At 40.6% G+C, this 17,035-nt stretch overlaps 1 protein-coding gene across 3 annotated transcripts in view; it reads right to left on the bottom strand.

The window, feature by feature from the left end:
- The window catches only part of SPOCK1 (SPARC (osteonectin), cwcv and kazal like domains proteoglycan 1), a 396,815-nt gene extending 380,875 nt beyond the window's left edge, over window positions 1–15,940 (bottom strand). For 2 of the 3 annotated variants that reach the window (XM_053376868.1, XM_053376869.1), the window contains exons 1-2: window positions 15,647–15,940; window positions 14,921–15,088 (exon numbers count right to left, since the gene is read on the bottom strand). In XM_053376868.1, the coding sequence (XP_053232843.1) occupies window positions 14,921–15,088; window positions 15,647–15,925 (447 nt within the window). In that variant the 5' untranslated portion in view covers window positions 15,926–15,940. Of the gene's footprint in view, window positions 1–14,920; window positions 15,089–15,476; window positions 15,616–15,646 lie in introns of those variants that run through there. The other variant, XM_053376870.1, reaches the window with a different exon arrangement.
- Window positions 15,941–17,035: the final 1,095 nt, after the last annotated feature.

Below are 17,035 nucleotides of genomic sequence, written 5' to 3'. Positions count from 1 at the left end.
GGCACTTCTGATTCTTCCTTTCTTCAACTGCAGCCATGGCTTGAAACCAAGGTAGGGCTGCTAAGATTCCTGCTTAAAGCAGGGCTTGCATTTGACACCAAATTTAAATTCAGCTCTGACTGCCAACCCTGCTTTTGGCAGGGATTGGCTTCACTTAGGACTATATGATATATACAATATATTGATATAGTACTTGTGCCAGTATTAGTTCCCTAGCTTTGGACCCCTATTTCAACATGTTTGAGAAGAGGGTAGCTATAACACAAGTCTTACATGCCTACTTGGAAATTGCTCTTAGCTGTTACTGTCCAGGCTAGCAAGAACAATTGAAAACTCCAAGACACAGTTCTTGCAATTCAGAAATCCTACTCAGAGTAGACACAATGAAATGAATGAACACGACTAATTTAGTAGGATACAATCTAGGGCTATTCTTACCATACTGCAGAAACATGCCGATTCCTATATTGAGTGGGTATGAAAAAAGTCACTAGCTCACAGGCTTAGTTCTGGTGTTCATAGAGAGCCTAGCCAGTGTGATAAAACATCTAAGCAGCTATTTCTTATTATTTCAAACTTATTTTTAATGCTTACACAAAAAGCGAATTAACAAGAATCAGTTCACTTATTCACCAGTTCTGCAAGCTCAATAAAATAAACCGATATGTTTATAAAAGACAAAAATGAACACCATGCAAAACTAGAGCAATTTGTCATGGACTGTTTGTTACTTTAAAAGACTTCACAAAACTCTTAAAGCTGAGCTGAACTTCTTAGCTGCTATCTAAAGTATGTGGTATTTCTTTTTAACTTTGATTCCTCAAAAGGAGGATAGGGCAACTGATGCTCTCCAGATGTTGCTGGCTACAACTCTCACCATCCCTGACCACTATTTCCAACAATTTGTCCTAGGAGATAGAATAACTTTGTTCTTGCCCAACATTGTAACTCTTATATTTCTGCTTCTGCATTTCTTGTGATTCTGGTTGTGAAGAAATACAGGACATTACTAGTGGCACACAGAAGATGTTGTCTGCAATGTAGCATCAAAATTTACAGTTCAACATGCAGAACAGAGGCCTGCATCACAAAATATTACTTCTCTGGAAGTGAAATGTATACTATACACTTAGAAGTTCTAATTGTATATACCTGAAAATGCCACCCCTGTTTTGTCAGAATCATTTTTCTCTCCCTCTCCTTTAGAAGTCCAAGGAATGAAAGCACAGTATAAAACATGACTGCTATGTTTATCAGAATGCTCTATTCATTGCAGCCTGAAGATAAATATAAGCTATCTTACAAGATAAGCATCCAAAACGTCGTTTATCTTTGGCTTTTTTTTGAAGCCATCTGATTGTGAACCAAGAAGAAATTGGAAAAATAAAACCAACTGATCCTGGCAATATAGGACAGGATGCAATAATCCATCGAGTCTCTTCAGGATATAAAAATAATATATCTGTTAGATTAGAGAAATAGAGTACTTTAGAGTGGTTCTCCTCACACAGAAGGGAGGAAAAACTCATTTTTTCCCATTTGAAATTTGTACAAAGGACCATCTCACAACTAATCACTACACAGCTTTTGCATCTAAAATCTTATCTTCCTGAACAGTAGCTCACATGGACCCTTGTGATTGTGCCCGTAAGGCTACAACTGCTTTCTAAGTAGATTACATGGACCAAAAGAAACCACTTTGTTTTCCCCTCTGGCTTTCTATGTAGAACTAGTATCACTGTGAAGTGCTTACAAAACTCCTTCACACATTTCCTGGCTTTGAAGAGCTAATGTGATGACAGGAAAGATGAGAATAAATGTTTTTGTTTTCCCAAAAGGAGGAAGTAAACACATTATAATATATCACTGATAAATCAAGACCAAACTGAAAACTTTTGCTATTCTGCATTACACAAAAGTAACAACTTTTGGCTAGAGGTTGGCCAAATAATGGCACTATTAACATGTTTTCAACATCAGATATACAATCCCAATTTTTCTGAAACTGTCAAGAATTTCAAAATTGACAAAAAAGTATCTCTTTCCAATAAGCAAATACAGTAAAAGTCAGCTAAATAAAATCTGGGTTGCTCAATTTTCTAGTTGTCACGATTGTGAAGAAAAACTTAGCATAAGCTGGAAGTTGACAAGCAGAAAAAGGATGAGTTATTCTGCTTTGAATACCTCTGTCCCTCCCAATGCTTCTTAGATCCTGGCCCTCAGCATCTATATCCTTACTGCTTCTCCCCTCCCACCCTCACAGTGTGAATTCTCATCACCCTACCAGTACGGTGGTTTATACAAGGCAGTATATTTTATGCACATTGATCTGGCTTGCTCAGTCAATTAGCCAAAAGTATTTCTTTTAGTACTTTGTATCTGTTTTAAAGCACTGTTTTGTCTTTGTATAAACCTAAGCAAGATAAACTAAGTATGTATTATTGGAATGTTTAGTGGGTAAAACTAGGACTTTGCCATCTGTTCCATTTCTGATTACGAATGTAACAAACTTTTGCCATTACCTCAGCAAAAATGTTAAGTAATTTAACATGTGCTCCTTCCACAAATGGACTTGCAGTTCTCCATTTAAAGTGAAGCCTAGGCAGGCAAGACAGAATGAGAGGGGACTAATATTAAAGTTGTTTGCTGCTGTGCAGCTCTCCTAGGGAGAGACGACATGATAAAAATGTGATGTTTGACATGCATTCAGCAAAATATTGCTTAAGGCGCTCCTACATGGTAGTGGGGTGGGGGATACCAAGGAAAATGCTAATTATACCTAGGAGTCAGTGACTGGGTTACCTTTCCTACATTAAAGCACTCTTCTGGTAATACAGGGTGAGTCCTTTAAAAGAGGCCCCGTGGATACAGAGTATACATGTTCCACGGGGCCTCTTTTAAAAAGACTCACCCTGTACAATCTGGCTTTCCTCAGTAACTCAATGAGGTGCTTGTAGAATTATTCAGCACTGGACAGCTCCTTGTGGCATCAAAACCAGGCAGGAAAAAGAGTGCATTATTGAAAAATTCAAGTTCTTTAAAAGAAACCATATCGTAAAGGGACCAATGTACAAACACAGTAATTTGTAAGATGGTGGTGAAGTAGCAACAGTTAATAGAAATGTTTGGTTTTCAAAAACTTCTAATTTAGATAATTTCTAGTTATTTAAAACATGTTTATGCTACCCATCATTGAAAAAAGGGAAATTATGAGTTATTGTTAATAGTACATTCTTAAGATTTGTATATGTAGTAATGTGTCCAAGTAACTGCACAGGATTCCTACACATGGCTATAAAATTAAATGTAGAAAACTAATTTATGACACTCCTTCAAATTTAGTGGTTTCTACAAAATGTGGAATAATCATCATTGTGAAAGCTCAGCACTGAGTTATATACAACTGTGGATCTAAAATGGTAGCAGTGAAGCATCCTCTTCCATCAGTAGAGAAATAAAACTGCAGATGAAAGCAACTGGACTTACTGAATGCCAACATAACAGTTTGTGCAGTAGACACAGATGTTAGGAGAGTTAGGCAGAAACTTCTCAGTCTACATCTGCAAGTGGGTTGGTTTGATTAGCATGGTTTTGTACATCTCCTGCTGATGTTTCAGTTTTGGGACAGATAGAAATAAGAAGAGTAGTCCCTGTAAGGTTTCACATTTTTCAGAAACACAAGGGAGACCAAACTAAATGTCACTGGGAAGGCACAATGACAATATATTTCTTCTCTGGTGTATTCCAAAATAACTCCTTGGGATCATTCCAGAATGAGCTATTTGTGGTTTGCAATCTTAAACTGCAGTTTAAAACTAATAAATACAGTGTGTCCACTTCACTCAACTTCAGTATGGAATATGTAAGAACTGGAGGAAAACTATTAAGGTTTAGATCAGGTGATCCTCATGCTGTGTGAAGTGAAATGCCTGGTTTAAGTGTAGAAGATTCTGAAAAAGCTATACACATACACCCTGATATTTGGGTAATGAACCAATGTACAATGAAAGAAATGTGAACTGTCAAAATATTTGAAGAAAATTAGTTATTTTGCAGGTATTTGCTCATTGATGATTAAGTTGTACACCACACAAAAAAAGGAAACTACTTCCACACATATAATTACAAAGACACATGGGATAATAATACTACACACTGCTTTTCCAGTGATCATCCAGTATTACAGAAGTGAAAAAGTGAAAAAGCTCTAGTTTTCCAGGACAAGTTTTAATTGGCCAATATACTGTACTGAAAAAGCATGTACTGAAATTAAAACTAATGATTCAATACACATTATTTAAAAGGTACATCTTATGATCAAAGCGCTTTGTAATTATCACCTACAGATTACAGAAAGAATTAATGCATATCAGCATTAATTATATATGCAAAATTCAGCTTGTAGCAGCTGGGCCTTAGAATATGCTATGCAGACGTTTTCCTTCTCTTGGATGCAATTCCTAGTACCCTATTCTTCAATTTGAAGTATGGAAAGAAGCCAAATGCATCCCACTAGCTATGTATCATGACCTGTTGGGTGTTTGACCTGTTTCCATGGCAGGCATCAAAAACAAGAAATAGTTAAAACTTGCCATTCATAAAATGCCAAGGCAATGCACAGCAATCACAAATACAATGGAACATAAAATATGGAAACAATACAAAATATCATTAAGTCATTAAGCTTGACTTTAGAAAATTTAAACAAATAATTAGGCCTATTGGCATAAAGAAAGGTCATCAAAAAACACCCAAAAGTCAGCTGTGAGGGTGCCTGCTGAATGTCTACTGGAACAGTGTCCCACAGCATGGGAACAGCAATTCTAAATGCCTGACTTCTAAGTTTAAACAGGGACAACTAACTGAATGAAACCTGAGAGACAACTAACTAGTTAGTCATGCTCACCTTGGTGGATGCAGCTTTTAAAACTACTTCTATGTACCAACTATATAAAGCTGAACTCTATATGCTCTATAACAACTAAATGATGATACCAACAGTTCTCTTTGAAGGGGGAAAAACCTGTGCAAGACTTTACCTTGAAAGTCATTCAATAATAGCATGATAAGCATAATGGAGAGCAGAAAGCTAAAACAAGGTCCTCTGTGGCCAATTATATAAAAAGCAGCAGATGAGGACAGAACAATGAGGATGAGCAAGGCATCAGGTTGATACATCTGTGATATTAAGCTTACAAACGATCAGATAATAAAAAGAAGCCTTGCTGTTAAAATATTGAGCAAATATTCAGGTTTAATACAGAATTCCATGGGAATGTCCCTAATCAAGAAAATATGCCTTAGAAATGAGAAGCTGTCAGTTCAGTTTCAACTGGGACACTAGTTCATTGCAGGGGGTGCATATAGCTCAGCCACTGAGAACATGGTTTGCATGCAGAAGATTCTCAGGTTCAAATTTTGCAATCTTCTGGGATTTGCTTGCTACCCCTTACCCTCCAGAACAGCTTTGGCAAGGGTGTGGGGCTTGCAAGGAGTGAAAGGGGAGTTCCATTGCAGAAAGGGACATTCTTGCACTGATGGGACATGTTAGTTGGATAGCACCCAGAAGCTACGGAGGCCTGGGTCATATTGATAAGAGAAAGAAGGATTTGCAAATCCACTTTTGAACTTAGAATTTGGAAATAGCAAAAAACTTATGTAAAGTACTACTAACATGTGCACAATAATGAAATGCATCTTTAACCCTCTCCAAAAAGTATGAACACATAATAGAGTGAAAAAACTACAAAAATGTAATTATATCTGATTTCATCTATCCAGAATGAAGCTTAATAGTCAACGTGATGTGATGGACAACAACTGCCATGTGGCAATGAATTCAAGAGCTTCTCTTTCCATTTAGATTAACCACAATTTAGCATGTCATCCAAACTTTAAATTGAGCTTAATCTTATCTACGGTTGGTGAAAGCAGTCCAGATTCATTAGTTTCGGTTTGGCATTGTTTTGTTTCCACTGAGCATAGTTAAACCACAGTATGGGAACTTTATCTACATTAGAATTAAAACCCAAGCTCCAAAAAGCCTAGGTGGATTTACAAATACACTCTGGGTCATAAGCTTCATCAGAGGTTCCCCCCTAGGTGTTATAACAGGAGGTCCCAGTTTTCACCGTAACTATTATTTTTTCTTATGTTGAGGAAGAGAAGAAAGTTGGATAAGCATGCATGAAACTAGGTTTCCCAAGTCTAATACAATTACATTTGGAAGACGGAATGCACACCTTCACTGAAAATGTTATTCTCAATTTCATTTTGTTATTATCTTTCATTTTCTTATCTTTACAAGGCAATCTCTTTTCTATGTTTTATGATTATTACTCATAGCTACACCAAAGTGTTTGCATAGCACAATGAATAAGCTTTGCAAAGCTTCAATGAAATCTAAGAGACAGTATATTGCATCCTGGTACATATGAGAGCACTAGAAAAGTAATAGAATTCTTATACAGGTCAGGATGTTCTGAGTATAATAGGCTTGGGAAAGCTGGCTATCACTTGGGATACCCAAGTTATAAAATCTTGATTGTGTGGGGATTATTCATGTGCTTCTGTTAGCAAAAAAGGTGCTACTATGAGTTTGCTTTGAAATCTTCTGTAAGAACATATCCCCAAACTAACAAAATAGAGATTTGTGGTTTTCATCGCAATCTCAAATTATTTACAGGACAATTTCAGACAGCAGGCCAAAAACGTAAAATTGTATATAAATACATATTGCCCAATAGTGCTGTGATAATGTTGGCTTATATCCAAACTAAATCATTTTGTGCACAGAATGACTTCTGCAAGCACAAAAGAACACCCCCTCCCTCTGCTCCCCCTGGACTATAAGTCTGCTCCATAGGTTAGGTAAAACCGCAAAGAGAATTTTTTGGGGAATGAAGGGGCAAGAGGGAAAGTTCCACTGCCCTTGCAAAAGTTGTTCTGGGCATATAATGGTTTAGCTGGATACAACACAATATTATTGCAAATGCCTCTCAAAAGTTTTTCGCTGTCCTCTTCTTACCCTGCTACAAGCTTATAGCAAGCACACTGAACAAGGAGACAGTTGAACTGACTTCAGTGTTTACACGACCAAGGACATTTTTATACATCTATCATCTGCTGTCTTACTCTCCAGAGTCATAGCCTGGGAGAAATACAGAAGAAAAAGTTTTCATACTCATGTTAAAATGTGTGCATCCAAGCACCCTGCTTAGCTTGCAAGTTGAGATGAGATCAGGCATGTTCATAATCTATGGGGTTTATGGGATGGTTAGGGGAGGGGTAGTACCTGTGGTAGGGGACACATTGTGCTCCTTCTGGGGTAGTTTGTCCACCTTTGGTACTCACCCTGCACTCAGATCTCACTTGTGTCTTCTAGAAGCTATCACCATTCAACACGCCTACACCCCAGGAAAGGGCTTAAACAAGTTGGCTAAATCAGGTGAGGGTAGCCGATGGATCTCAAACCCTCAGCGAGTTATGGACTTCCCATGAATGTGAAAACAGGCTCTGGAAGATTGAGCAGCTTAGACCAATAGTGGGTCCAACAGTCAAGAAGACGGTTTCTGCATGCACTGTAGAGGGAAGTGAGGGGCAGATGAAGCTTGTCAGCCTGGGAAGGTAGCCCTTCTAAGAGAAGGAAAATTCTGATCCTAAACCTCTGCTGCCTTCCTGAATATCTTCAGGAGAAGAAAAGGCTAAGGAGTAAACCCTACACAAATCTGGAGTGGAGTCCCTAAGACTGTTGGATGGCACCTTGTACGCCTCCTTCCGTCAACTCCTGCAGCCAAGTTGGCGCCAAACCTATTGCTCTGCTTTCCTGTGGACATCAGTCCAGGACCTCCATACACACTGCCCAGGCTTGCACAACAGGGAGATCACTTTGGTGCTGCTAACACAGCAGTTGGAGTTCACCCCCGGAGGCACACCCCATTGTCTCTCAAGACAGATGGATGCTAACATCTCATAAATGCTTGCAGTGTTTTGTTTTTAATTTTTATGATGTACTGCTTTCCCTTTCCGCATCCCATTTACTGAAATTTCTACTCTGGTTCCTTGAATCCCTCCAGATGTTAGTTTTGGGTTCTGAACTGATCTCTAAATTTACCCCACCTCCGATAATCTACAGAAAAAGCAAGCCCCGTTACATGCAAGGCAGAAACCAGCTCAGCCTGCAGGCATTCCCTTGTTTTGCTATACCTGTTTTATATGTTTCGATGCATTCAGCAAAGTTAGGAAGTAATAATGCCATCACTTCTCCTCTCAGCTAGGGGTCAATGGATCATGCAAAGTGGGAACCAGCACAGCTTGGGGATGTCCCCAAGCTGCACTAAGCCCCAGCCTCATATTACTTCTTGGTTCTATAATATTTTGCCACCTGTTTCTTTCATGGAGCATTACAGAGTAACAAATGAAGATGGCAGGTTCCAGCCCCAAGGAACTTACAATCTAAATTAAGAACAAGGACAGCAAAGGAAGCAGAGGAAAAGAGAAACCAGGATGACATGGGATTATATGTTCAGCAAGAGGTTACCAGTCTGATTTATTCTCTATGTAACTGTAAGGGAGGCAGAACATCTACCCAGAAGAGGGGCAGCCAGTGTAGATGGCCCTGAAGGGTGTGTGTGTGTGTGTGTGTGTGTGTGTGTGTGTTTGGAAGCTTCTTTTCCACAAAACTAGACAGTATCAGGGCCTCTTTAAAAGACCAGAAAGGACCTTAGAATAAGAAAGCGACTTATTATAACCATCACTGGAACTTCATTGCTCTCCAGGGATATGAATTTAAGTTTCTCATACTTGAACCTAATATTGCAGCTGCTACATCAAATGGTCTCTTCACAAATACATGGCAGGAGGGCAGCATCAAGTCCCAATAGAGTAGTGTACTTTCAAAAGCTGACTCTTTTATAGCTACACAAACCCACAGCTACACTGTTGTATACTAGAATGTGGGTCTGTTTTCCAAACCTGTTTTGTCTCTTACCAACTTTTTAATGAGGAGATACACAGAAGTGCTTTTGGCAATACTGTTTCATTTCTGTTTAGGTTTTGCCAATGTTACTGAAAAAGAGAATTTTGCCCAGAGGCTGCTTATTTAACAAGGGCTTAGGATTTCATCAATCTAAAAACAATTCACATCTCAAGCACATCTGGCTAAGATCTAATTTGCCCATTTGCCCCTTTTCATCCTTGAAGGCATCCATCTTCCATATAAAGGTTGTCAAGTTTCTTCATTTTATTTTACCCAACAATTCACCAAAAGCTGAAATATTTCTTTTTCTTTCTCCATCCGCAACATGAAGATAGTACGATCCCAACATCATTATAGTTCCCTGCAGCTTGGCTATTTTTGGTACCTATAACCAACATCCAGAAAGCAAACTATAACTTTTTTCTAAGATGACAGACAAATTTGAAACATGGGCATAATTTTTTTAAATGCAGCCCAAGCTGATGAAAACTACCTTAAAAACATACTGGCAAATACAGAGATAACCCTGTCCAGTTCTATAACTGTAATTGTTCATAATTCAGTTCAGCGTTTCTCATTGTATAAAAGAAAGCTCCCTGAAAGCCATTGCACCCAATGTATTTTCTACTTTCAAACATTGCAATATGAAGAAACACTTTTTTTGGCATGTCAATAACCTAGCAGCAGGAAATATAGATATGAAAAATATCTGTATGCAGGCATAATACATAATCATTTGACTGCTTGGACCTCAGTGGCTGCAATCCAACTGCTTTAAAAATAAAAAATTTCTAATGATCTCAGTAGGTCATTTACATCTTCACTGCTAATGATTACTGGGTTAAAAACTTGTGCCAAACATATAAGCATTATCAAGCAAATACAAACCTAAACTATTTCATCTGCAAATATCTGAATACATGTGACTAAATTGACACATTTGCAAGGTTTCTGTTGTTATCACTCAAGCTTTTCAGTTTTGCACTGACCATGACACCTTTCTTAATGCATGCTCTAAGACTCCCCATTTTTTATATATTTGGAAGCTAGAAATATTCTCTGTCTAAATATTTTCTTAGCTCTTGCACACACAAGTTGCAGAATATGTGCTCCTTGGATTAAAATTCATTATTCCAAATTGATTTATCAAATACTGATTTATGAGCACAAATCAAATGGAGAAGCCTATTATCACTCCTGCTAAAGCATTGCTGTACTATTAATTTAGATTTCCTGCCATGAGTTGCTCTCCTATTTTGAAGCCAAATGTATCTGATTTGGATTGCTGACCACTGAGTTATTATATTCAAGGAAGTGGCCTTCAAAATAAAACATGATGTCTCTTGAAAGTATGAATGGGTTCTACTCTGCTAAATTTTGGCACGGAAGGGTATTTTTTTATTCTGATCCATCAGAACTCCAGTCCTTCCAAAATTTATCTGATGGAAATAGGGATGTCCTAAGGAAAAGCAGGACATTCCGGGATCAAATAAGAAACCAGGATGGCTTCTGTAAATCCGGGACTTTCCTGGGAAAATAGGGACACTTGAAGGGTCTGGAACTCAATGGAAGTGGATCACATTCACTCTAAACTAAAAAAAGTGGTAACAAACACCATTCCTTCTCTATATCCTAGGAGAAAAGTCCACTGATCCAAACAGGGGAAGTTAACACAAAGTGCCAGTCTGGGGAAGTGGAAAGCTCTGGATTCTGGCTGGCCAAGGGGGGGTTGGGGTGAGGTGTAGTGCTGTGCTGTGCTAAACTGCCCTCTTAGCCAATATCCTCTTGCAGGATATGTATGTTTTTATTAACATCGTCCTTGCTGGATATCAATGTTTTCATCCTAGAATGCTGAAGCAAGACAGAGGTATGGTGGAGCCCAGGCAACTGAAGTAGACTCCCCAGTCTAATGACAAAATGCCTTTAAGACACAAGAGAAGAAAAGCAAATGCACACCCTCATATCTGGTGAGAGAGTCCTCCCTTTATTTCTGAGAGGTGTGTGTGTGTGTGTGTGTGTGTGTATAAAAACATTGATGATAGAAACACCCTTCAGACCTTCCTCCTCAAGGTTGGGGACAGGGATGCTTGGAGAGGGACCAGCATTCATAACCCCTGGCCCCTACTTTTGTTGCAGGTCCCTGCTCAGACACAATGCATCATATATTACAACTCATACTGGAACCCTGGTGCTATTTTACAAACTGTGGTTTTATTTACAGTACTGCAATTGTGGTGGGATAATTAAAATTCACAGGCCTAGACTAAAAGGATAGTAAAAAGAGATGGCTACGCCATGGGTTTGTTCACATGTTACCCTGAACCCAGATACAAGCCTTTTCTACACATGCACAAGCATTTAAGAGTGTGCAGCCTGTTGGTTTGTACATGTGCTTATTTACCCAGGTACACAGACTGTGCACTTGTTAAGCATTACATGCAAATAACTGCATGAACAAGTCTACAGCTCAACAATCTGCATACTGAGATTGTACACTAGCTGAATGCAATGTGTAAACATCCCTTATGAAATTTAGTTAACTGTTCCTGAGGGGGAAGCAACGTTCCACAGGGATCTGAGATGGCTTGCTCTTCCTTTCTCTTCTACTGCACCAAAGTACATTTCGTTGCCTTGAGGGCAGAGGTAAGCAAATGTGCTGGCTCATAGGATTGGGAAAAACATATGTTTTCATGGAAGGGCATTCAATGAAGCAAAAACACCTCCCAGCACATCTAGTTTGGCAACTTAAGTTTCTTATTCTGACGAAGTGCATTCCCCAAATGGTAGCTCAAAACACCAAATATCCAAGTCATGAAAGAAGCATGATTGTTAATTACTTATATGGTTTTAAGATTTAGTACACACAGGCCCATTCACCTACATACTAAACCCTAACGTTTTCCTGTCTTTTGATAAATAATCTTTTGACAGCATTACTACTGCCAGAGTTGAGGCACTCAAAGCTCCTTTTAAAGATATATGCCATGCAGAATTTGAATAATATGCACTTCTCTTCAAGAAGAAGGATGATGACTGGTGAGCAATCTTCTCCTGACATTCTAAGAAACAATCTACCAGTTTTCTGGTGTGCTAGGCCCAATGACATGAGTTAGAGCTGCTCTGGGTAATGCTCATTTCAATGGCCCAAAATGTCATAGTAGAGTATGCCTCTGCTACCTCCTTTCATCTCTGAGGAAAATGGGTCATATTAAATAAATAGCTCTCTTCAAGTACAGCATACTGGACCATGCATGAAGAAGTAGCTGAGACCAAACAAACATCCAAAACCACAATATACTCCTCTATGAGGTTTGGAGAAAGATATAATGAAAGATATATTTAAAAAATGAGATGCAAAGCAAAATGCATTTTGTGTTTGTGTTTCTCGGCCAGCTTACAACAAACCACTTTGAAAACAGAGGAAACTTCAAAAATCAGTTTGTAATTTTACTTAAAAGAAAAATTCAAACATCCAAATCCAATATAAACAATGAGTTGAACCCAATCAGGTCAACTTCCCAGCTCACTCGCATCCACTAAACCACACCAACTCTTAAATGTGCTTATGTAAATTACTATCTTTTGGTCTTCAAAAATCACAGTGGGAATACATAAAATGTAGTAACTAGAAAGTTTCATCAAGACTAGCCCACCTACCTATTCACCTATGGCAAATAAAAATTGCGACAAGATGATCAAGTAGGTAATAATTTTTTAAACGAAGGGCTCATTCACACTTCTACTCATTCCGTTGTACTTCTGCTTGTCCCATGCCTAGAAAGCACTGGTCCAAGCAGTTTTCTGTTTGACCCGCACTTTCTAGGCATAGATCTGAGTGGTTTTCCCCTTGCCCTACTCCTTTCCCAGAGAAAAACCAGCTCTTTAATGCTAAAACCAAATAAGTCTCAATCCAGAGAAAAACCAAATTGCCATTTACTCCAACTGAGCACTAAAGAGTAGTTTCCCCTGGAGGGTAGGAGGAGGAACAGGACAAGAGTGGATAAGTCCTTAATTGGAATAACCCTCCACCCAACCCCTCACCCTGGAAGGCTATGGTTGTGCCATAAAATAATTACTTATATGGCATTATTGAGCAGGTAGGTTAATAGACTAGGAACTGCTGTGGACTTATTTGCAAGGCTGATTTATCAATGATGTGGAAGGAATATTTTTCAAATACTTTGTGCTGGATTCCATACTGATGTTTGTGTTACAACTTCTTTGAATGTTAGGTTGTTTTGAACCACCTGCAAGCCACTCCAAGAGTGCTGTTAATGGATGGTCAATAAATACGTAAGCAGGTAAATGTAGCATCCATGTGTCACACACCTTACTTATCTCCTTCCCCATATTTGCTGCAAAATATACCTGAATTCCTTACTAGTATACTTGATGTGTGCTAAGCAAAGGGCTGCCAACTTTTGGACTTAGTCCATTAGTTATACTGCTTATTCCTACATACTGCTAAATATATTTAATTTCATGCCATGGAAAGTATAATTTTCTCTTTTCTGCACATAAAACCTTTCTTAAGGGGGCAGATAAAGACCACACTCCCCCCCCCTTGCCAGTTTGAAACCACAGGCCAAGCATAGTGGTGGTTTGAAATGAGCAATGTGGAGAATCTTTTGCCATCTCCTGGAGAGTTCGGCTCAAAGGCTGGAGAAGGCCACTCTTTCACTGCATGCTTAAACTTATTAAATAAAATTCTTAAAAAGGCTGCAAGTCAAACCTACTAGATTCAATAGCAAAATTCCTGTTGACTTCTGACCATAAAGATCAATCCTCCTACAGTCAGAAACATTAACTGAATCATAACACCTCCTCCAGCTTAGATACATTTATCACTGATGGTTCAATGTATACTTAGAATTTTGTTTAATATATATAAGGAAGTTGAATAAAAATGAAAATAGCATCAATGGGACTGAACTGAGGCTTTACTCCATTGGAGAACTGCTTGCAGTAAATAACAGATTGCAATAGTCATAGTCAAGTAAATGCCATCTTTTTAAGAATCTGGTCTTATTTTTCCCATAAGGCCTAACATAAGCAGACAAATGTTGCTGTGAATCTGCCTCATTGTTTTTAGAACACCAGGTGACCAATTCTTCCCAGCCATCTCCCTACCAACTGCTTATACCAACTGCAAGGGAATGGTATCTGTTAATGGCTTACCACAATATTCATTTAGACATTTCTAAATGGGTTACATTAAGCTTCTCAAATACCTAGCCTTAGTATCAAAGGCATTACACCACCAACCCCCCCCCCCACTGATCCTGGGGCGGTTAACCACAATGGAATTATTTCTCGAAGTGTTCATTTTCCCTAAAGTTTTGCTTATGAAATACATTTTCCCTGCCCATACAAATACATGAAGTTTCAGCACAATCCATAAACTGGAGTAACAATGTTAGCTGAAATCATTCCTGAATGTTTAGTATGCCAAGGCAGAGAAATACAGACACCATAACAAATACCCCTGAGAGCAGAACTGAGATAATAGAATCTTCTGCTTTGGTCTCCTGCCACATGTGCATGAAGAAAGCTTCAGGTGTTTACCACCTTGTGGCTTGAGTGGGTAAATAGTTTTGCATCCCCCCCCCCGAAGGTTGCATTTAACAGCAACTAATCTCTTAACACAGGCACACAGAAAGTTCTCTGAAAGTTATGCCCTAAGGAAAAACTGAAGACCAAGAAAATGAGTCCTTAACCAAACATATACAGAATACTAATAGTAAGAAGACTGAAACACAGCTGATCTTAAAGGATGAGGATCTTCTTCCAAATCTACAGCAACCATTGGCATATACTGAAAGATATACCCTTCCCTCTGATCCCACCAAAACAACACACCTGAACCATCCGACAGTCCCTAGCAAGGGGGGAAAAATCTCTAAGGACCAACTTGGAGGGGGGGGGGGGAACAGGAGTACTTACATCTCTGAACTTATTCCAATATTTATCTTTGTCGTATTGGGAAACAGTGCTCAGCCATTTGTCATTGTCCAAGAAATTGCCATTGTTGCTGCTCCCAGGGATGATTTCTGGATGCCTGCCTTCCACTTGCAGAAAACACCAAACAACTATGGCCAATATCCTATGCATCTGCAAAACGGGGTGCGGGGTGGTTGGGAGAGGGAGAAAGCAGGAAGAGAAGAAAGGAGGTGAGAAGGTGGTGGTGGTGGGGAGAACAGGGACAAATACCTGTCTCAGTCAATCAGTCCACAAGAAAAAGAAAAAGGCAAGCGTTCAAAACACAGAGGCTTAATAGCTCTAGGAGGGGCAAGGGAGGCGGGTGCGCCACGCATTTGATGGGAGACGCAGCTGATGGTCTCGAGAGCAGCTCCACCGCACAGGGCGCTCCGTCAGAGGAACCTCGAGATGGAACCAAAACTGCCAAGGCAGCAGCAGTCCTACCGGGAGGGGAGGGCGGCGGGTTCCCGGGAAAGTTTGAGTGGCAGAAGTAGGGATTCTCCTCACGGGTTTGACCTACCTTGGGAGCCCCTCCCTGCGCCTCCTCCCCAAAGGAAAGCAGCCGCCCCTCGGGCTGAGGGAAGCAAAGGACGCTCTGAGGGAGACGCGGCTGCCGCCAGTACCTTTCGAGGGCGGCGCGCGAGAAGCAGCCTGCAAGTTTCCCTGGCGAGCTATTCCAGGCACACTCACCTTCGGCCAGAGGGCTTTGCCGTCCTCCGCGCGCTGCCACCCGTTCCGCCTGGCTTTGCGCCGCCGTTCCCCGCTGGCTCGGCGTCGGAGCCCCGCTCCAGCTTCGCCCAGCCGCTTTGTGTGCGCTTGTGTAAGTGTCGGGCTGTGTGTGCGCGCGTGCCTCCTCGCCGGCTCGGCGTGAATCATCGAAATCTGGCGCCGCTTGCTGACCGATCGGTGGAATGGCGGCGGCGGCTGGCGGAGGAGGAAAGGGACCGGCTCCGCCCGGCTGGGCTGCATCCCGGGGCCTAGCTAGCGCCTTTGCAGAGGCGTCCGCTGGCGAAAATGTTGGCACTTTCTCTGCTCGCTGCCTCACCAACTCAAAAGTACTGGGTGCAACAGCAGAGCTTCTTTAACCATCTCTGCGTCTTGCAACACTCTTGCCCAGGGCTCAGACTCTCAAGGCTTGGGGTTTGTAAATGCAGGTGTGTGTCGTTGAGGTCAAGTGGCCATGAAGTTGGTTTGCAAAAGCTCTGTGTTGAGGACCCAAAATACTTTGGGGACCTAAGAGGTTGCGCTCAGCACCTGCATGAGAGACTTGAATTCGTGTGGTCGGTGCTATTGTTCTAGAAAAAGAGGTGCTGGAACTCACTCATTCCCTTGTACAGTACAGTGGTACCTCGGGTTACATACACTTCAGGTTACAGACTCCGCTAACCCAGAAATAGTGCTTCAGGTTAAGAACTTTGCTTCAGGATGAGAACAGAAATCGTGCTCCGGCGGCGCAGTGGCAGCAGGAGGCCCCATTAGCTAAAGTGGTGCTTCAGGTTAAGTACAGTTAAGAACGGACCTCCGGAACGAATTAAGTACTTAACCCGAGTACTGCCACTGTAATGGCAAAATTGCACCCACCTGAGAAGTGCAGGAACTGAGGGCTGAAAAAAGCAGTGGGTGTGGTTTCTCTATAGCAGAGTTTCCTCAGCCTTGTGTCTCCAGCTGTTTTTGGACTACAATTCCCATCATCCCTGACCACTGGTCCTGCTAGCTGGGGATGATGGGAGTTGTAGTCCAAAGAAAGCTGGCTACCCAAGGTTGGGAAACACTGCTCTATAGCAATGATAAGCGGAATTAGGGCTTGAGGGATGTATTTTGGGACAGACGTATTAACTCCACGTACTGGAGCAAGGTACCAAGCCGTGGAGTGAACATCTATTTAGAACTGAGGAATAGGGTGTCTCTGTACACACTCAGCCCAGGGTTTTCAGTATCACAAGTGAGCGAGTCTTTCTACCCACAAAATACACTCCCCAAGCCTTTATTTCAGCAATGAAGCTGGAAGGAGGGTAATAATAATTAATTTAAAAAATATTATTTGTATGCTACCCATCTAACTGGGCGGCTCCCAACAGA

Source organism: Podarcis raffonei, chromosome 2 (genome assembly GCF_027172205.1).
Source record: "Podarcis raffonei isolate rPodRaf1 chromosome 2, rPodRaf1.pri, whole genome shotgun sequence".
NCBI lineage: Eukaryota > Metazoa > Chordata > Lepidosauria > Squamata > Lacertidae > Podarcis > Podarcis raffonei.
This window is presented reverse-complemented; position numbering and strand designations above follow the sequence as displayed.